Source organism: Nannospalax galili, unplaced genomic scaffold (genome assembly GCF_000622305.1).
Source record: "Nannospalax galili isolate Female #2095 unplaced genomic scaffold, S.galili_v1.0 scaffold806, whole genome shotgun sequence".
NCBI lineage: Eukaryota > Metazoa > Chordata > Mammalia > Rodentia > Spalacidae > Nannospalax > Nannospalax galili.
The window spans coordinates 1319036-1340960 of record NW_008355419.1 but is presented as its reverse complement, the minus strand read 5'-3'; the positions used below and the strand labels follow the sequence as shown (position 1 = coordinate 1340960).

The following is a 21925-nucleotide window of genomic DNA, read 5'->3' as shown; positions in this document are numbered from 1 at the left end:
TGCAGGCCACGCCCCGTGACGACCAGCGCCGAATGGTAGACGGCTTGGGCGTTGCTAGGGAACCTTTGGCGGCAAGATGGCGGCAGCTGGTCCGAGCCCGGGTTCGCTCCGGCAGCGCCGGGAATCGTCGAGGCGGCCGCCGCGGGACGGTACGGGCTGCGTGTCCCCTGAAGCTCGGCTGCTCGGGAGGGCGAGGTGGGGCCTGTGGCCCGGCTAGGGCTCATCCCGGCTCCCCGGCCGCGGCCGCCTTGGGGTCCCTCGGCGTGTGTAGGCTGCGGGGTGAGCCCTGCCCCAGGGGCGCAGGAAGATCCGGGCCAGGCTGGGCAAGGCGGGCATGCCAGGAGGGAGAATGCAGCCCACGATGCGGTCTGGTGGGAAGTTGTCTTAAAGCCGGAGAAACGGCGGAGAGGAGCTCAGAGTTCACACTGGGGTCACGGGCTGCCGGCCCCAGCCTGCGACTTGCAGGCAGGTAGAGCTGGGGCGGCCTGCCGGTCCATAGAGCTGAGAGCTTGGGGCTTGGGGTGGGGTCTCACCAGCGTGGGAAAAGAGGCTAGCCCGGAGGCCTTTGGTTAAGTGTGGACTTTGTCTGGAGGGGACAGGAGGGCTCCGCTCTCTACCTCACTGATGTTCCACCACCTCCCTGCCCTCACCACCACCTTTTGAATCCCTCCTCTCAAGAGCCTGTATCCGGGGTTGGAGAGATGGCTCAGCGGTTGAGTACCTGGGTTCGATTCCTAGCACCCACACGGTGGCTAACAACCGTCTGTGACTCCAGTTCCAGGGGATCCGAAGCCTTCTTCTGACCTCCGTGCACATTGTACACCACGGATGCACCTATCTTCATGCAAGCAAAACACTCATACAAGTTTTTTTCTTTTTGTCTTTTTGAGACAGGGTCTCTCTGTAGTCCCAGCTGTTTCCTGGAACTTACTATGTAGACCAGGCTGGCCTTGAACTCACAGAGATCCGCCTGCCTCTGCCTTCCAAGTGCTGGGACTACAGGCGTATGCCACCACACCCAGCTTAAAATATTTTTTAAAATATTTTTTTTATTTTATGTGTATGAGTGTACTGCCTGCATGTATGTGAGTGCAACCGTGTGGTGCATTGCCACGGAGGTCAGAAGAGGGCTTCGGATTCCCCTGGAACTGGAGTTCAGGACAGTTCATAGCTGCCATGTGGGTGCTGGGAATCGAACCTGGGTCCTCTGCAAGAGCAGTCAGTGCTCTTAACCGCTGAGCCATCTCTCCAGCCCCAAATAAAATATTTTTAAAAATAAAAGAGCCTCCATCCATTTCAGACCTAGCCTACCTCTTGCCAGGCCTCGTATTCCTTAGTATTAACAGGGGACACCAAGGAAGGGTGGGCCAGCAGTACACAGAACTGACCCCCCACACATCTGGAGCAGTTAGCAGTAGGGCTGAGAAGCTGGGAGGAACCTGCAAACTACTCCCGACCCTGAGCAGTCCTATCAGCTGTATGTCTGTTAATGTCAATAAGTGACTGTGTTCATCTTTTCAATATTCAGGCTATGGCGTGTACGTATACCCAAATTCCTTCTTCCGATATGAAGGGGAATGGAAGGGAGGGAAGAAACACGGTAAGCAGCCTCTGGTCATCCCCCAGACCCTTGCAGCTCAGAGCCAGTTTTCTGGGAAGTGTGGGAAGGCAGGTGTCATACCAGGCATTGCCCAGTGCTGTGCCTGCACACTGGTTCCTGTGTGTGTCTGCGCACACAGACTCAAGCTGGAACATATGCAAGACCAGGTCTAGTAGGCCTGGTGCCCATGCTGGTGCTGCCCCAGCCATGGTGAGAGGGATAGGGAGGGGCCACAGGTCCAGAGTCACACACCTCCAACACACAACCACCATGACATGCCACACATTAGTTGTCAGACATTCAGGTCCCTCACCTTCAGCTTTAGTGAATTAAGAAACAAAATTGGTAAAGGAAAATGGACTTATTTATAGTATGGCCAAACAAGGGAGAGAAAGAATCTAGTTTCCCTCTCCATGCCTGTAGCAGTGTTATAATTTATAGAAAACCATGTGTTGCTTTTGCTATAAGACAAATTAAATCGGTCCATGCTGGGGAAAGGCCTCTCTTTACCAGTATGAGGTTCTGTTGTGTTTTCCCAAGTTACTTACATACTCACAGGCAAAGGAAGTTGGCTTTATGTTTCGTTTCTGATCATAAAGAAATGACCTACTTTTGTAGAAAATTCAAGCGATAGAGAAAAAAAAGCATAAAGTGCATCCCCTGTGATGGCCACCACACGTAGCAGAAACGTGCTGTGGATGCCTCTGCTCCAGACTTCCCAGTGTCCAGGCCTACTGGCTGCTTTCCATTTGAGGCTTCTGCCCTCTCAGTACCACCTGTTTTCCTCTAGATGGTTGGCTACCAGAATTTTCTTCTCTTGTTTTTGAGACAGGATCTTGTTCTGTAGCTGAGGCTAGATTTGAACCTGCAATCCTCTTGCCTCAGCCTCCCAAGTGTACTGCACCACTCACCCTCTGCCAGTGTTTTCTTTACGTCTTATCTTTTTCTATGTGTATGATTCCAGGGCCTTGTACGGGTTTGGCAAGTACTCGATGCCTGAGCTCTATCCCCAGCATCTTTTAGCTTTTTTTTTTTCTCTTGTTTGTGTGGCCTTGGCTGGCCTGGAGCTCGCTATGTAGACCAGGCTGGCCTTGAACTCGCAGAGATCCACCTGCCTCTGCTTCCCATAGTGAGTGCCCAGCCAGCCTGGACTATATTGAGACCTTATCTCAAAAAAAAAAAAAAAAAAACCAAAAAGAATGCATTCTCCAAGGGCTAGAGAGATGACTCAGAAGTTAAGAATGCTTGCTACTCTTACAGAAGACTGAAGTTTGGTTCCCAGCACCCACTTTGAGCAGCTTATAATCTATAGCTCCAGCCCCAGGGAATCTAACGCCTTCTAGCCTCTGCAGTCAACCTCATGCACATAAACACACACAGACACACATAAATAAAATACATCTTTAAATAAAGATAAAAGAATGCCTTTTAGATGTTCCCTCCCCTGTGCTCACATGAACAAAGGCAAGGTCATCCATGTCCCACAAGGAGGTTGGGGGACAAGGTCATATCTGCATGGCTTCTAGCTCTGTGGTTGTTTCAGCTGAGAAGCAGCCACTCGAGAACACTTCAGTGGGTTTGGTTTTATGTGAGTTCCCACTATGTTGCCCAGGCTGGCTCAAACTGGTATGCTTCAACCTCTGCCTCCTGAGTAACTAGACACGCACCACTATAGCAGCTGAGGTCTTCACTCTGAAGAAGCTCAGAGGGCGTGGGCTGGTCTGCAGACACTCCCACTCATCAGTTCACTGCACGTTGGTTTCTCTTACCAGGTCATGGGAAGCTGCTTTTTAAAGATGGAGGTTATTACGAAGGTGAATTTGTGGATGGAGAGATCACTGGGGAAGGCTACCAGCACTGGGCCTGGTCAGGTTAGCACATAGGTGGGCTGTTAACTATGAAACTCTCAGGTGTAAGTTGCTTCTTGACACACAAGGTAGTATGTCTAAATGGGATGCTGCAGCTTCCCCTAATGGAGAGAACAGCAGCATAGGGGCTGGGGCAAGGCAGCATGAGGCCCGACAATTTGGGGTCTTTATGCTCATGAAAGCTCTAGCCTGGTGCCTCAGGGGCCCCTGGTTGGGGCTCTGTATTCACCTCTACTAACATTTAACTTGATCTTCCACATTAACACCTGGTTGAAATAAAGATCTATCATTTCAAAATTAGTTTCTTCTACTTTAAAGCTATTTTAGCCATGTCGTATCTCCAGTGGGAAAACTGCTCCATGGCTGCCATGCTAGTGGCCAAGGGTATCTCCAGGAGCCTCAGACCTCACAGTCAGTGGGTAGCTGGTGCTTAGGGGAGCTTTTCCCTTCGACTCAGCCTTCAGTTATTCTGCACAGACCTGGGAAGAAGGCCCTTTCCTTGTCAGTGCCCACAGAGAGAGTCTCCTAAGGAAGTCTGCCATCCCAGCCAGGGCAGGGATCACCAGGCCACCTTACTGCCCACACCAATGAGTAAGACTAAGAGACCTTCATTTGGAAATGGCACCTATCACCACCTTTGGTTCAGGCTCAGCAGGGATGTGGTCTGACTTCTCCCTCTTCTTCACCCTAGGAAACACCTACTCTGGACAGTTTGTTTTAGGAGAGCCTCAAGGACACGGCATCATGAAGTACAAAGCCGGGGGTCACTATGAAGGGGAGTTCTCTGGCGGTCTGAGGGAAGGTCTGGTACCCAGGGGATTGGGGACAGGGTCTTGTGGGAGCTAGGGTTTGATGTCTGCTCAGGTGATAGAAGCACTGACCTAGCCTGTCTGAATCTAGAGGCTGGGACAAGGCTGGGGACTGGCATCCTGTTTTCTGCCCACAGTGCAATTCAGCCCATCAGACCCTGTATACAAGGAGCTAGCTGTCTACCTTGTTCTTAGAAACATGTCACATTTGAACTGTCTGCTATGCATACCACCCATAGCTTAGAGATTAAGTAGCCACCTTTTCATTATTTGATGACAATCCTGGTCCAGCCTGTTGGCCTGGGGCAGGTCTTCCCATTTCACAGGGGATCACTTCTGTTGCTACAGCCACAGTTTGGCCAGGTCCACACCCTAAGGTCTCAGTAGACCTGCAGCTTTCAGGAGGAAGCTGAAGGCCCTGCCAGAGCCTCAGTCAGTCACTTCCTCCATGGTCTGCTAGCCAAAGAGGATTGGGGACTGATTGAAGGTCCCTTTGGGCCAGGCCATAGGCCCGACCACCCACACCCTGGAGATGAACCTTGTGGGTTCTAGTATGTGTGAATGTAGAGACAACTTTTCTCTCTCTAGATCTGCTTGAGTTAGGGAGAAATACCCTTAGGTTTCTGAATTGTCCAAAATCCAAGAATACCAGCAGTTTGACAAAGCTACATCTTCATTATCTTCCCCTGGCCTTTCAGGTTGACTTGTCTTACATGAGTAACAGACAGACCATTGCTGTGCTCACTGTATGAAGTAGGATTCAGAGACCTAAACACAAAGTAGACCCTAAGCACACCACCATGGTGCCCACCAAATGGCAGAGCACCTTTGGTCTCAGGTGCAGGTCTGAGCCCCCATTCAGAACCTGTGAGAGCTAGGCTGGATCACTTTTTCAGGCCTACTGATAAGGGCAATAGTAGCTGTGACTGTCCCTAAGTGCATCTGCCACTCCTATCTGAGCAGGGCTGATGAACAGTGGGATGTAGGCAGAACCCTTTCAGGAGGCCAGGGGAGAAGGAGAAGGGTTGTCCCTAACAGGAAGCACAGAATAAAGTTGGTGTATTTTGGTTCCTTCACTAGGACAGGGGTTTCTGGAGGACCAGGATGGGCAGGTGTACCAAGGGTCCTTCCATGGCAACAAGAAACATGGCCATGGGCAGATGTTCTTTAAGTGAGTATGGGTCTTGGATGTGTATGCTGACACTTGGGAACAGGAGTGGTCCCATACTTCCTAGAATGTTCATGGCCATAGGGATGTGGGTAAGGGAGATTCTATAAAAGACCCCAGGCCCCTAATACGTTCTGAGCCTGTGCTGTTTCTTTCTTTTTCTCTCTCTGTTGAACCCAGGACCTAACACAGTGGTACCAGGCTGGTATAAAGGTGGCCTCCAAGACCCTGGGTTTGAGGCCATAAGCCTGAGTTCAGACTCTCCTGCCCAACACCCACCCTTGGAATAGGCAGACTCACCTCTCCCATTTTTTCCCCTCTGTCGTCTCCTGTTTCAAGTAGCAGACACTGAACACGTCCTGCACAGTGCCCAGCATGCCCTGGAAAATGAGCCCTGCCACGGGGGGCAGGCAGACATGTCCCTGCCTGTCGCCAGCCCTCCTGAGCCAGTTCTGGCAAAGCAGGAACTCACAGACCATCTGTTCAGGGCCTATTTTTGCCTTGACCCCTGTGGTGCTTGCCCAGTTAGAGGAGCCAGTCTGAGTCACCGCAGCCACCTGGCTTCCAGCTCAGGGTCCTGTGCTGTGCCCTCAGGAACGGTGACAAGTACGATGGTGACTGGGTTCGAGACCAGCGTCAAGGACATGGGGTGCTGTGCTATACCGATGGCTCCACGTATGAGGTACTGCACTACCGCTGCAGGGAAAAGGGAGGTTCTGAAGGGGGTGGGGGACTTCAGTGTTTGCCCACCCTTCATTTGGCCATGTTCTAGAGGTGAGGGACCCACATTCAGCCCATCCATGCATTGCCACCACCACTGCAGTCTAACTTTCTGTCCACTTTGTAAGTCGTCAGTGGGAACAAACCCTGTGCCTAAAGCCAGATTGATAAGGGAAACCAAGGCCTGTCCAGTGTATATGTGCCCTCATGGGAGGCGTTAGAGGTGAGTGGGTCTCATGGACAGGAGACTTGACTACACTAGTGCTTATGGAGAACCATGACAGTTACTGGCCAGGAAAAGTGAAGAAACAAGGATTACGGTGCAGGGTGGTCCCAGAATGGAACTGGGGCCGGTGTCCCTGTGCCTGGACTGATTGCACCAACCCTAGCAGGAAGCAGGAGCCAGGGACCTGTGGTGGCAGGGGCTTCTTTGCCACTTGAGTAGTCACTGGGCTGGCTGGGAGGACCTGATGGGATCCAAGGCTGGGAGCCTAAGCACTGCCACTCGCTGTAATGGAAACACAAGTTCTGGAGTAGGGAGCAGGTGAGGGAGGGGTCTCCTGGGTGTCCCGCAGCTCCAAAAGAAAGGATGAGTTGAAGCCTCTGGACTCCTGAGCGACAGAGCTACCTCACCACCTAGTTTTCTGTTGCACTGCAGAGTGACCTCAATAGTGGGATTCTCATCCCTGGCTAGGTTTTTTGTGGCAGTTAGAGCTACAACTGGAAGGGATGGGCACCTGGAAGAGCTCAGCCGCTCATCCATCCCTGGGAGGAAGGGTGGCGGTAACTCCACTGGGGTAGCCTTCTGTAGTAGATAGCCCAGGTGCAAGGAGCTCAGGGGATGGGTCACCACAGGCTCCCCATAGGCCACCAGCCCCAGGATAAATAGCAAAACCCCTCCACCGACAGCTAGCATGTGCCCACTGGCCAGGGAGAAACATTCAGGGCCTGACTCCCTGGTAGAGAGGCAGAGCAGAGCAGGGAGCTTAAAAGCTGAGAAGTCATGGTCACATAGCCCTGGTGGCAGTGGGGTGGTGGGTAGTCTTGTCTTGGCCTATGTAGCACCCACAGCACTGATGTAGAGGTGGTAGGATGTGGGGCCACAGAAAGTCCAGCATGGACACCTCACCTGTTTCTAGAACAGGAAAGTTGTGCATGGGTAGATCTCAGCCTAGGTCCTCTCCTATGACAGCAGAGCCCTGGCCAGTGGCCCCAGGCTCCTGTAGGAGTCTATATAGAAACTGCTACCTCTCTTGAGTATGGATACAGTCTATATCCGTACATACTACTGTAACCAGCCACCAGCCTGTCCCTGCCCCATGGGGAGAGGGGTTCACATCCATCTTCACAGGGTCTGCCTTTGCAGCATATCCAAATCAGGCTCAAATCAGATGTACAATGGGAGGATGCAAGGGACCTGAGGGGTCGTGCTTTTCCCGCCTGTCCTGCACTGACAGAGTCCCTGATGACCTTGGCCACACTTCTCACAGTCTCATTTATAATGAACAAGGCCAAAGCTGTCAGATCATGTTTGGTTTTACTTCCTACCTTCCGGACAGTGTTCACTGTTCCAAGCCTTTCATGTGTGGATCCCCATAAACTTCACCTCACCTCTGTGAAGGAACTGTATGCATGTTTTATAGATGGAGAAACTGTAGCCCAGACATGGTTTCCCAGGCCAGGAAGCATCAGAGCAGCCCTTAGCCTTAACACCCAAGCCCAATCCATGTACCCAACCCTCCCTTCCCTGCAATGCCCCACCAGGTCCCTCCAGAGCTCACCCAGCTGCTCAGGGACCAGGAGGAACTGACACGAACAGCCCAGAGAGACACTACCACCACCACCTAGGCAAGGGGAGGGAGACTCACAGGCTTTGTGCTCCCTCCAGTCTTGTTCCCAGAGGTGGTTCTGCCCCACAAGTCCTCTGGCCACCAGCAGGGCTTCACTGCTGTAGGTGACTGCCCAGTTGATCATCAGCGGCTGGGGCTCTCTGCCCGGCCTTCCTCTTCTGAAACCTGAAATTTGTGGCACAGCCAAGAGATAGGACCATGAATGATGCAGCCTTCAGCATCTCCACCAGGGGGCAGCCCACACCTGCTCACCAACACTGCGCCCAGCCTTGGATCCTTGTTCCAACTTCGGATGAGAAATCCTCTGGGCCTCTAGGCCCCTGGGCCTCTGGGCCACAGCTGAAACCCGAGTGCCAGAACAAGCAGCAAGCACTCGGTACTGCAACACAGACTGGAACCGTTCATATCGGCATGGCTTTCCCCCTGGGGCTGGAACCTTGAACTCCACAGGACACTTCCCAAAAGCTACCCCCTCCAGAGGGGGCCTGGGAAAATGTGTGTCCCCTCAGCTCAGTCCACACAGGCCCAACCCCAGCTCATGGCCAAGCAGCCAGTCAGGAACTCAAGTGACCAGAGGACCTGTGCCTGCACACACAGGCCAAATTCTACATCCTTCCATACCTTTCATAACAGCCTTGGCAAGGCAGATCAAAGTCCCCCCTTTCAGGCTGGGTGTGGTGGCACTCGCCTTTAGTCCCAGCACTCTGGAGGCAGAGGCAGGGGATCTCTGTGAGTTCAAGGCCAGCCTGGTCTACATAGTGAGTTCCAGGACACCTGGGGCTACAGGGAGACACTGTCTCAAAAAGACCAAAAAAAAACAAGTCTCCCCTGTCTGGATCTTGTAGATACTGAACAGAGACGGGCACACAAGGCCAGGAGGACAGACCAGCCTTCCAGGAGATCAGGACTCAGATACCATGGACACCCACAATTGCCTGCCCAAGCTCACCTGCCCAAAACCTTGCCCAGAATTCTGAGGCAGCAAGAGGTTTTACATGCCACCCAAGTGAGGAAAGAATTACCCAGTCTGTCACTCGGCCCTCATTAACCCTCAGGAGAGGCAGAGAGACATCTGTGGTTCTCTGGCCCAGCTGATGGCCATCTCTCTGCTGAACTCTCCAATCCAGGGGCCACCTACACAGAGCGCCAAGCAGAGGCTTCAAGAGAGGTCACTGGGTGGGAGCTATAACAAGACTTGCTTCCCACAAGGCACCACTGTTCTTTATGTTGTCATTAGTCAAACACAGGCCTTTTCTCTAAAAGAAAAATACACAAAATAGGAAGCTTACCATTGTATCCATCATTTTAAATATTTTATTATTTTTAGTTTAGTGTATCACTGCATCACCTGCATGTGTGTGAGTACACCCATGTCCCACATGGGTGTCTGCAGTGCCCACAGAGGCCAGAAGGTAGTGTTTGGATTCCCCTGGAACTGGAGTTATGGGCAGTTGTTAGCTGCCATGTGGGTGCTGGGAATCGAGCAGCCAGTGCTCTTAACCACTGAACCATCTCTTCAGCTCCATCTTACCCATTTTCAAGTGTCCAGTTCAGTAGCATTAAGTACTCACATTACTGTACGACCATCGCCACCATCTAGCCACAGAATTCATCTCCCTAAACAGATTATCCCATTAAACCCTGCCTCCCCATTTCCTCAAGCCCCTGGCACCCACTTCTTATGTCTCAGTCACTCTGGCTCCTCTAGGGACCTCAGGAGTAGGCTCACACAGGACCTGTCCTTTTGTAACTGGCTTGTCTTGCTGAGCATCATGTCCTCAAGTCCATCCTCCTTGAAGCATGTGTTGGAACCGCCTTTTGAAGTCTGAGAGGCCTCCTGCTGTGGGTACGTGTCCCATTTCCCTTGTCCATTCATCTCAGTGGACATTTGGGCTGCTCCCTCTGGGGGCCTTGGGGAACAGTGCTGTTACAAGCATGTACACACAGACCTTTGAGTAGGGGAATGACTGCACCATGTGGCAATTACACTTTTAATTTTTTGTGGAGCAGCCAAACTTTTCCATGGTGGCTGTAGTATTTGAAGTCCCCAAGAGGGAAACAAACAGGGGTTCCAATTCTTTCACCTCCTAACCACACTTACTCTCTAGTGTTTTTAAAACTGCTGTCCTAATGAGCATGAGCTCCTGGCAGGGAATGGTTGAGACCTGCGCCCCACCCGCTGTCTGTTGCCGTCACCACACAGCGGCTGCATTCGCTCCCCTTCTTGCAGTGACTCTCAGCACTCTGTCCTTCACAGTATTGAGTAGTCCTGTTGCCTGAGGGTGCTTGCCTGTTAACACAAGTCCTTGCAGGGAGACATCTGACCTGTTCTTTCTGACCCTCAGGCAGGTGAACTTGCAGGTAGGTACTGGCCCTTCGACACTGGTGTCTCAAGAGAGCAACCCTCACCAGCCCCCTCCCAGCACTGGCTTCCTCTTACTCCAGGCCCAGTCTTGTATTCTGGAGAGTGCTCAGCCTTTCCCTAGTCAGCGACTTGTTTTTCTGGCCTTGACTTTTAATTCCCATCTGAGTCACATCAGTGTTATCATCTTGTAAAAGAAAAATCCAGACCTTGAGGAGAAATTCCCAGGAGAAATCCACAGTTCCCAAAGGCAGGTTTGGGGCTACTGGAGACCATTAGGCACATCTTCCTTACACTGGGGCAGCTGACATGGTGATGGTGTTCCATGGCCTTGGTGGGATGCCAGAGGACTGCAAGCTGGTGCAGTGGAGGCCTCCCCTGCAACATGTCCTGTGGGAGACATCTTCCTGCTCCAGCACTGGCTGCATTTCCCATGTTGGTTTTCCTAGAGGGCACTCCACAGTTTGGCACACCAGTGCACACGTGGGATAGGTAGCCAGCCTTATGCATGCCTTCACCTGCAGCAATTCCCAGTTTCCCTCCTTACCTGGCATGTGCAGGAACGCCACTCCAGAAGGACCCAGGGGCCAGCACGTCACCGGGCAGATGAAGGCAGCTCTGTGGCTGCCTCTTATGTTCCTTGCCTACCTGCCTTGGGCCAGAGGGCCCCAGTCCAGGAAGGAGAGGGTGTTCATCCCAGGCATGTTTCTTAATACAGAAGATTGGTGAGAACTTGAGCAGTGGAGGACCTATGCTTAGAAATAGGCATTCAGGGGTCTTACTGCTCTCCACATCCACCCTTCCTGTCCTAACAGAACCATCCATTACAGGAATGCTTAGTGCTGCACTACCAGGGTCAGTGTCCCTGCAGAAATCTCCCAGTCCACACCTTGAAATTCCGGGAAGATACAGCCCAAATCAGGAGGTCAGATCCAGTATCCTGCAGGCCTACCATCAATGGGAGGGGAGGGACGCCATCTCCATCCCTGCAGGCTGAACACTGCAGTCCCTTATATCGCAACCTCAGGAGAGGGTCCAAATGACTGGTCACACATGCTGTCACCCAAGGGGGCCAGAAAGCCATGATCGCAGTAGAGGTCCAAGACTCAGCAGTAGCTGGGGACTGTTGCTTTCTCCAGACCATAAATGCCATGTAGGCCAACTCAGAAACCACGTGGAGACTGTTACCCCAGGGAAAACCAGGATGTACAAGAGCAAAGAGGCAGACTTCTGACCAGGGTGGGCATACCGCCAGTCCAGCGGTGTGGCCACTCTGGAGTCATGTCTAAGGAAGGCGTAGGAAGAGCACCCTGCAGTGAGAAAGGGACTGAGGGCTTATTTCCTGCAGGTGACTAACCTCAGTTTGCCCACTGTGGTGTGCATCTGTGGCAGAACGGGGTAGGGAGGGGCCTGAGCTCTGTTCTCCTGGTCCTGCAGTTACCTAGCAGTCATAGAGCTGTGCTTCACTCTCATCCTTCCACCCTTCCCTGATGTTAATCCCTGTTCACTTGTGCTTGCTTGACTGGGTGCAAAGCTAGGCCCCATGTGACCAGTTCCTGGCTGGCTGACTGTGTTATGATCACCACCTTCTTCTATCCCTCTGTATATACCTATCCCCTGGGTGTCGGGCAGCAGCCAGGCAGAGAGAAGGGAAAGCAGGTGTTTCCAGACCCTGGGGCTTTGTGGTGGCAGTGTGGTGACCCACTCCACCTCTCTGTAGCTAAGACTCCCAGACTGCTCCCACACTGAGTATTGCCCTGGATTTTCCCCAGGCCTGCCTCGATACCCAAAGAGTGGAAGTCCGGGTGGGAGGTGGCAGTTCCAGGGCTCCTGGCTGTGAAGTCCAGACCAGTGCTTGCTAGCTGCCACCCTGGGCTGCTTCACAGTAGCCACAGGGCCACCATGAAAGGGTGTCATCCACAGCAGCTTCCCCAACACTCTAGAGATTAAAATATTGTAATATGTATTTGTTCATGATCTGGGTGCAAAATGTCCACGTGTAGGATTCAGGTAGGATGATGGGTTAGTGTCTTTGTCCTTTACACACATTTGTACCATCCAAGTGCTGTCCTGAGGCCAGGAACACCCAGTCCAAGCCCTGTCATGTGGGTTCTGATTCCAGCATGTAACCCACTGACCACCTACCTCAGGGATGGATGGTGAGCACTTTTGGTCACACTGGGGCAGATGTTAGGCAGTGGCTGACTGAAAGTCTCCTGGGGCAGACTAGTGCCACCCACACTCTTCCACTACCACTGCTCAGGCTATTGGCACTGTAGCAGGCAGCTCTGCACCACTGTGTGTTCATCACTGTCAGTGCCTAGACATTTGTCCTTGGCCACATCCCTCTGTAGCACCCACCCCAGAGTCAGGTACCTGGCCACTACACCCAGATCTGGCCATAGCCCACCTCCCTCCTTTCTGAAAGCCCACACTGGTACTTTACAGAGGTCCAAGTGGGCACAGTGAGCATAGAGAAAAGGAAAACTGCCTTTCTGTGCCTCTTAACTTGGGTCCTGGGACACGTGAGAGTCCTTCAGCCAGAGCCAAGGTTGTCCCTCCTGTAGCATCTGTTCAGAAAGAGAGAGCATTTATCACCAGCCATCCGTGTGGTGGTTACCCTTGGGAGAACCGGAATGAGAAGAAAGGGGACTGGAGACAGCAAGAACAGCAGTCCCAGGAGGACATAGGAAAACTGCCAGGGAGAAGCCGGTAAATGACAAGATTGGCTTGCTTGGTGGGTCATTTAAGTCTCGTGTGGAGAAAGCCAGCCCAGGGGAGGACCCTGTGCAGCAGGTCACCTCCTGGCTTCCATGCAGAACTCCCAAAGCTTCCCTGATCAGTACAGCCTGTGAGTTCTAGAGCCGCCCTGATGTATTAGCCCTTGTGCCTAACCCTGGCTCTGGGCCTTTCATCCACATCAGCCAAGACAAGAAAAGACTACCACGGTCAGGGCAAGCGGCAGCCTGCCCAGGGCAGAATGGACACTCCTCCTAGCAGAGGACTCAGCAGAAGGAAATGGTGGGGTGAATGGTACCTGCCAGGATGGGACATTGTCAGCTGAGCCTTCATCAGTGATCAGTCTCTGGAAGAAGACCCCATTGAAATCCCAGAGGATTTTGTGCCTGGTGGGCAGCCCACATGCTCCCCAGGTAGTAGCTGACCTCTCTGGAACTGAGAGGTGAACCCCTTGGCTGCCATGTGTTTGAGGGCAGCACCTAGAGGCTTGAGCTGTTCGAGGCCAGCAGCTGTGCCCCCACTCACCCCTCTGCTTCTGTGGCTTGGCCTGAGGCTGCTTTTTGCATTCATCTCTTGGTGTGAGCCAGTTTTTGCCCAGGTTTTAGGGACCCTGCTAGGACTTCAGCCTTCTCCCAATTTGCATGACCACAGCCTCCAATTCCCTGCAGGTCTGAGTGCACCCCACCATCTACATGTGCATTCTATTTGCTCTTCTCAGACCCTGGACCTTCCTGCCCTCCCTTCAAGTGACTAGATGGCCTAGTAGCCCAGGATGCATGCTGAAGCCACCACTGCTGTGGGATCCAGGGCAGGGCCAGGCAGCTGGAGCCCAGTTAATTTCAGCAAGAGAGTGACTCTAATCCAGCCTGCAGTTGACTGATTTCCCCCAAACAGAAGTAATTCATAATCAAACGAAACAGTATTCCAATCTTGAGATTTGCATGGAAGTAATCCTGCTAGTTCACACAATTGTTCCCCAGTATATGTGATTTGGAAATCCAGGTGTACTTGGGCAGAGTGGGGCATGTGGAGAGCACCCCCTCCCTTGGTGTAGGGGTGCATGTGCTCAAGCTGTGTATTTTAATTGCCTTTTCATCTTAGAAGAGCTGGGCAACAGCAACCCACCTTGATCCTGGACCCAGGTTCAGGTCTCCTTAGGGTCAACTCACAAGTGCTGCATCTGTCTTAAAAGGCCTTTGTACAGAAAGTGTGTGTGTCGGTGGTGTTTTGTTTGCATGGTGTGTGCTGTGCCTTTGTTCCCATACTTCCTGACGAATTAAAATTCAAGGGGAGAATACTTAGCAAAGCAAATTGGATCCCTCCTAACAGAAAGCAGAGCCTGCCACCAAAGGAAAGACCAGCAACCTTGGGGCCTGGGAGTCTCCTGCAACAAAAGGTCTTGGGGCCCTTGGAGCCACCCTCTAAGGCCACCCTATCTTGCCTGCAGGGACAGTGGCACAGTAATATCTGGAGTGGGCTGGGCACCTTGGCCCACTGCTCAGGAGTCACCTACTGTGGGCTGTGGATTAATGGCCACCCAGCAGGTAGGTGTCCCCATTTTCCCATTGTCCTTGTAGGATCTGTCATGTGTCTGAGGCTGTCCTCTTTGTAGCTCAGGTGGCTCTGGACAGTCATTTGGGAGGTGTTGGACCACACTGGGATGCAGTGGAATCTAAAATCCCAACTCCTTTTAAGAAAAGCATATTATAGTTGATTTCAAAAGGACTTGTGGTTATGCAGACCCTGGACCCAAGGGATCCTGCTGCAAGTTGGGCCTCCCAGCCATGGGATCTCTTTCCACAGGACCCCCGACCACAGGACTCCCATCATCCCCACAACCAGACCCTCTACTGCAGGCCCTCTCAGCCACAGACCCCCTAACTATGGGACCTCCCGGCCACAGGCACCTCCTAGCGATGGGGCTTCTTGGTCACAGGGATCTGGAGTTGCCTGGTCATGCATGCTATGCTGACCCACCCTCCAACCCCTGAGTGGCCTCCATTTAACTTTCCTGAGAGTTCTACACTTTGGCATGACTTAAAGGTGGGCATATCTACCTCAGCCTAAAGATACTTTCCTGGGCCATCCCCTGCCCCCTCTGTTGTTCTTAGTGATCTCTCCTTAGAATTAGGGCAAAGGTGCTATCCCAGGGGTGAGCCTAGCCAGGGACATGAGTCCTTCATCCAAACCTTTAGCCAGTCCTGCCCATGTCAAACCGATGCCTGAGAGACCTCAGCCCCAGAAGCCTCACCTTGGTAGCTCTCCTGACTGGGTAGGAAAAAAACATATCCCTCAGTGGGGCACCATCCCAGCCACTAAAGCCCTGCTCTGCCTCTCCCAGCTCAGGCTAAAAGGATTGTGGCCCTGGGTCCAGAGGTGCTGGAGGTGGTCCAAGGATCGTCCTTCACCTTGAAAGTACAGCTGCAGCAGGATGATGGGGAAGTTGCCAAGAGTAAGTGTCTCCAGGATGGTGAAGTAGTGTCTCCACCACTCTTCCAGAAAACAAGTGTGCTGTGGCTCTTATGTAGGACAACCAGGAGTGGTGCTTTGGTGGCTCCAATGGTGGAGGCAGCCGTGTTCATGCACCCACGTGTGTATGTGTGCCTTGTGGGGAGTATGTACATGCATGTGTGTGTATATCCACAGATGTATGCACATGTGTCTTTGGCACAGGCAGACCCTTTCTTAGTGACTAATATGCATCTTACAGAACATAAAAGATAGAAAAGATGCCATCAACTTGGCTGAGCAGGTCAGCATGACTATAACCCATCTAGCCCCAGGGCAGTCTCTCATTTCTCCTATGGGGTATTCAAAGAGGTCAGATTTCTTTTCAGGTAACTGAACCCCATGCCATGACAAGGTATGGGTCCACTGACTCCCAAATGCCTTTCCATCATGCTGGTTCCCAAAACATGCTCATCCATCTCTGTTCAACAAGCTTCATTGAGAAAGCCACAGTGTGTGTGTGTGTATGAATGAATGTGTACACATATATATATATGTAATATAGTCACAATCCTCAAGCTCTCTAAGTAGCTAAGAGAGATCCGGCCTTGAACTCCTGGCCCTCCTACCTCTGCCTCCAAAATGCTGAGATGACAGCTGTGTACCCTCATGTCCAGCTAGATTCCATGATCTCTTAGTAAGTTTGCAGATGTGGGCAGCCACCACCACTTAATGGTAATAAGTCCCTTTCAGAACAGTCCCATCCCTCTAGAAAGTTCCCTTGGTCTTATTTACAGTCCTATGCTCACTCTAGGCCAAGTGGCCACTAACCGTCTTCTGTGTCTGCAGGTCTGCCTCTTTCGGACATTCATGCAGGTGGAATGTACTGTATGTGGTCTTTTGCTTGCGTCTCATATGCAGTCAGTGTTTCAGCCCCATACTCCTCACTGAGCAACAGCATCTTGTGCCTGGACAGGCCATACCTGTTTGCCTTGCCCTTCATCAGCTGACAGACATTTTGACTATTAAGGGCAGTGCTGCTATGAATACTGTACACTTTTGTGTGAACACATGTCCATTCCTCTTGGTTATACCTATAGGCAGAATTGCAGCATGTAATGGCCGAGATGTTTAAACTTTCAAAGATTTAATCCCAACACTGAGGAGGCAGAGGCAGGAGGATCTCTGTGAGTTTGAGGCCAGCCTGATCTACATAGGGAGTTCCAGGCCAGCCAGGGCTACATAATGAGACCCTGTCTCTAACAAAAATATATATATATTTTTGAAAGAAGCTGCCAGGCAAATGAGATGGCTCAGCCAGTAAGGGCACTTGTTGCTAGGCCTGACCTGAGTTCAATCGCCAGGTCCCACATGGTGGAAGGAGAAAACTGACTCCTGCGAGTTGTCCTCTGACTACACTCTGTGCACACCCACAGCCACACAATACAGGAGCAAATGTCTTAAAGAAGCTACCTACCATCCTCCCAAGCGATGGCACCCTTTGCAATCCCCCAGCAGAGTCAGGTCCTGACTTTGCCTCCTGTCAGCACATGCCGTTCTCTCTGTAGCCCTGGCCACGTGGCCAGGCAGCGGTGTCTCCCTGCAGTCAGAGCAGTGTTTCACTTCTTACTAGGTAGTTGTCTAGCTCCTTTGGAGAAATGTCTAGTCAAATGTCCCTTCGTTTTTAGAAAGTAGGCGGTTGGCCTTGTTTTTGTGTGAGGGGTTTTTGATGTGCTCTGGCTACAGCCTTTTACAATTTTTTTTAATGTTCCCTTTTAGACTGTGGCTTCTTTTCTCTTTTTTCTTAATTTAATTTTTTATTTTCACAGAGATCCACCAGCTTCTGCCTCCCAAGAGTGCTGGGATTAAAGGCATGCACCACCACGCCTGGCCCCTTTTTCCTTTTTTAAAAAGGTTTTATAGGGTCTAGAGAAATGGCTCAGCGATTAAGAGCACTGGATCTCTTGCAGAGGACCTGGGTTTGATTCCCAGCCCCCACATGGCAGCTAACAGCTGTCCATAACTCCAGTTGCAGGGGACCTGACACCCTCTTCTGACCTTCCCGGGTATTGCATGACACGAGTACACTTACATATATGCAGGCAATACACTTGTAGACATAAAATAAAAATAATAAGTAAATCTTAGGGCCAGGTGTAGCGGCGCACGCCTTTAATCCCAGCACTTGGGAGGCAGAGGCAGGCGGATCTCTGTGAGTTCAAGGCCAGCCTGGTCTACATAGTGAGTTCCAGGCCAGCTGGGGCTACAGGGAGACCCTGTCTCAAAAAGACCGAAAAATAAAAATAAATAATAACTAAATTTTTTTTAATGTATGTATATTTTTCCTGCATGTATGTAAGTGTGCCACATGTATACCTGATCCCAAAAGGAAGCCAAGAGGTTATGGGATCCTCTGGAACTGGAGTTACAGAAGGGTGTGAGCTGCCACGTGGGCGCTGCGAACTGCACCCAGGTCTCTGCAAGGGCAGCCGGCTCTTAACATGGATCCAGCTCTCCAACCTCTCTTTTCATTTTCTTAATGCTTCTTTTTTAAATATTTTATTTGTTATTTTTGTTTTATGTGTATGAGTGTTTTGCCTGCATGTATGTAAGTGCACCACATGCATGCAATGACCACAGAGGCCAGAAGATGGTGTCAGATTCCCTGGAACTGGATTTAGGGATGGTTGTTAGCCGCCATGTGGGTGCTGGGAATCAAACGCAGGTCCTGTGGAATAACACCAAGTGTTCTTCACCACGAGCCGTCTCCAGCCCCACCCCTTAGTGCTTCTTTTATACACTGAAAGTGGGTTTGTTAAGTCAGGGGTTTATGGCATAAGTCTTTCAGCTCCTTGTTTAAACTTATTCCAAGATATTTTATATTTTTATTTTTATTTTTTACTTTTTTTATATACATTGAAGGTTTTTAATTTTGGTAGAGTTCAGTTTACCAGCTGTCTGTTTTATGGCTCATAGCTTTGGTCCAGTATCTAAAACTTCTTGCCTAACTGGAGTCCACAAGTTTTCTCCCATTTTCTTATAGAACTTTTGTGATGTTTTTAGTTTTCATATTCTGTAAACACATTCTATATTCCATTTTTCAACTAAATTTTATGTGTAAGAGAAGAGTTCATCTCCTAGCACCAATTACTGGAGACTGTCCTTTCTACATTGAACTTCCTGGTACCTTGATCCAAACCATAATCACCATAAGCTGCTTTCTGAACTCTCAGTTGTGCCCATTTGTCTGTGTGACCCTTTATATCAGGTAACTCTTGTCTGTACCATCCCATGCTGTCTTAATCTTAACCTTTGCCACGCCTCCAACCTTGCTCTTTTTCAAAATTGTTTGGTTGCTTTGGGCCCTTACATTTGCATACAGTTTTAGAATTAGCTTGTCATTTTCTCCAGTAACAACCAAAAGCCTGCTGGGATTTTGATGGGGTCACAGTGACTCTTCCCTGAGTCTCTAGTTCATGGACATAAAACTCCACTTAACTGGGAACTGGAGAGATGGCTCAGGGGTTAAGAGCATGGGCTGCTCTTACAGAAGACCCTGGTTTGGTTCCCAGCACCCACATGGCAGCTAACACCTGTCTGTAACTCCAGTTCCAGGGGATCTGACACTCCCTTCTGACCTCCATGAGCACTGCATGACACAGGTGCACCTACCTACATGCAGGCAATACACTCACACATAAAATACTAGTAATAAAAACATTAAGAAAACCCACTTAACTGGCACCCTGCTTTTAGTTACCAATGCACATTTTCCATGCATGTCTTATACTGCTTTTGTTAAATCTATTAATAAATTGCAGTTTGGGCTGGAGATATGGCTCAGTGGTTAAGAGCACTGACTGCTCTTACAGAGGACCTGGGTTCAATTCCCAGCACCCACGTGGCGGCTACGAACCATCCATAACTCCAGTTCCAGGGGAATCTGAAGTCCTCTTCTGACCTCCACGACATTGCATGACATGGGTGCACTCATATATACGCAAACAATACACTCATACACATAAAAATAATAAAAAATGCCAGGCATGGTGGTGCACACCTTTAATCCCAGCACTTGGGATGCAGAGGCAGAGGCAGGTGGATCTTTGTGAGTTCAAGGCCAGCCTGGTCTACATAGTGAGTTCCAGGACAGCTGGGGCTACAGGGAGACCCTGTCTCAAAAAGGCCAAAATAATAATAATAATAATGAAAATATTTTTAAAAAAATTACAATTTACCATTAGATATTTGATTATAATGGCTTTATTAATATGATTGTTAATAATTACTGCTAAATTTATTTTTTTTCTTTTTTTCTGAGCAGGATCTCTGGTATTCCAGGCTGGCCTCAAACTCATTATGTCACTGAGGGTGACCTTGAACTTCTGAAATCCTCCTCTCTCTCTCTCTCTCTCTCTCTCTCTGTTTTTATTTTCTCTTTAAACATTTTATTATTTTTATTTTACATGTATGAGTGTTTTGCCTGCATGTATGTGTGTGCCATGTGTGTGCAATGCCTGTGGTGGATGCCCTGGAACTGGAGTTTCAGATGTTTGTTAGCCCATGTGGGTAGTGGAAGCTGAACCTGGGTCCTCTGCAAGAGCAGCCCATGCTTTTAACTGCTGAGCATCTCTCCAGCCCCTCTTGTCTCTTGAGTGCTGAAATTACAGCTGTGCACCACCACACCTGGTTTAAGGGGGGCTAGGTGAAGGATTTGACATTTTTGTCTTTTGTGTTTAGGACACTGATCCGTTTAGAGTTACCATTCTGTGGAGCAGGAATTTATGAGTGTGGCTGTCTGTCTCACCATCCATTTGTTAAGAAGACTTTTCTTTCTCCAAATTAATTATCTTGGCATTTAGTTTGCTGAAATTTTGTTCAGAAATGTTTCCTCTCGTTTAGGAATGGTCTCAGGTTTTCTCCCCTGCCCCTCTTCCTTGGTTTGTGGAATAATTTGTATTGAGTATTTGGTAGAATTCAATAGAAACCGCCTCGTTTGGGCTTTTGTGTTCCTGGGAGTTGAATCTTGGCCACAGACATGCTAGGCAAGCACTCACCACTGAGCCTCACCCCAGCTCTCAAGTTCACCAGAAGATCCTCTCCTGCTAAGTCCCATCCTGTCACAGGCTCCTTCTCTTCCCTCAGCCCTGGTGTTTTCTGTCTCAGGGAATATTTGTCTGTTCCATGGAGGTGGTTGAATCATTTGACCTGAGGTTGTTCCTCTCCCTCTCCTGTTATAAATACTGTGCTACTAGCATTTTTTCTCTTTTTCCTGACTAGTCTGGCTAAAGGTTATCAAATTTATTGATAAAGAATCGGCTTTAGTTTCACCAGTTTCTGTGTTTTCTACTTAAATTTCTGTTTTCATCCGTTAATTACTTGCTTCTGCTTTCTTTGATCAACTTGTTCTCCTTCAGCCTTAAAGTGGGAGCTTGGATGTCACTCACTTGAGACTCACCTCCCTTGTTTCCTATGATGTTTATAAACCCCCTCGGCGCCGCTCTTCATCTTCACTTAGTTCCCCATATGTTCTGCTTCTCTCCTGGTTACTTGTTTGAGTCATGAGTTATTTAGAAGTGTATTGTTTCATTTCTAAACATTTGGAGATTTTCTAGAGATCTTTCTGTTACTGAATTCTAAATTCCATGTGGCTAAGCCACACTGCCAGTGTATTAGTCCCTTTTGAATTGTTGAGTCTTGTTTTGTGAGCCAGCACTAAGGCCTACCTCAGTGAACATTCTGTTGCTGGGTGGAGCGTTCTGTAAATATCATTTGGGCTCGTGTTGTCTCCCTGAGGGCAGCACCCCTAGTCCAAAAACCTAAAATCCAAGATCCAAAACGTTTTCAGGGCCATGGCTTTGGATTTCAGAGAGTGTCAGATTTTATATTTCTGGATGAGGGATGCTCAACTGGTAGTGACCCCAAAAATCCAAAACCTTGCAAACTGACACATCATGGGTCCCAGCCATTTTGGATAAGGGATGCTTAACCTATGTTGTGGTTTAAGTTTGTAGCTCAGGCTGGCTTAGAGCTGGTGGCATCCTTCTGCCTCATCTCCAGGTGTTGACAGTGCGCGAGTGCCGCCACTCCTGACCCGGGCTTTGAGTCGCTGCTGTTGTCCTTGTTTTATTTTATTTCATGTTTAATGAGTGTGTTGCCTGCATATGTACAAGTGCACCCGTGCTGTGTGATGCCTACGGAGGTCAGAAGAAGGCATCGGATCCCCTGGAACTGGCGTTAGAAATGGATGTTAGCCGCCATGTGGGTGCTGGGAATCAAACATAGTCCTCTGAAAGAGCTGTCAGTGCTCTTAACCACTGAGCTGTCTCTCCGCCCTGTTGTTATTATTTTAATCCTCTCT

The 21925-nt window shown here is 50.1% G+C and overlaps 1 protein-coding gene across 8 annotated transcripts in view; it reads left to right on the top strand.

Annotated features, from left to right (window-relative positions):
- Positions 1–46: 46 nt before the first annotated feature.
- Positions 47–21925, top strand: part of Morn1 (MORN repeat containing 1) — a 57189-nt gene continuing 35310 nt past the window's right edge. For 6 of the 8 annotated variants that reach the window (XM_029555863.1, XM_029555862.1, XM_008852640.3 and 3 more), the window contains exons 1-8: positions 47–149; positions 1529–1600; positions 3373–3471; positions 4160–4270; positions 5358–5448; positions 6040–6127; positions 14564–14660; positions 15458–15568. In XM_029555863.1, the coding sequence (XP_029411723.1) occupies positions 77–149; positions 1529–1600; positions 3373–3471; positions 4160–4270; positions 5358–5448; positions 6040–6127; positions 14564–14660; positions 15458–15568 (742 nt within the window). In that variant the 5' untranslated portion in view covers positions 47–76. The remainder of the gene's footprint in view (positions 150–1528; positions 1601–3372; positions 3472–4159; positions 4271–5357; positions 5449–6039; positions 6128–14563; positions 14661–15457; positions 15569–21925) is intronic. The other 2 variants (XM_029555859.1, XM_029555861.1) reach the window with 2 other exon arrangements.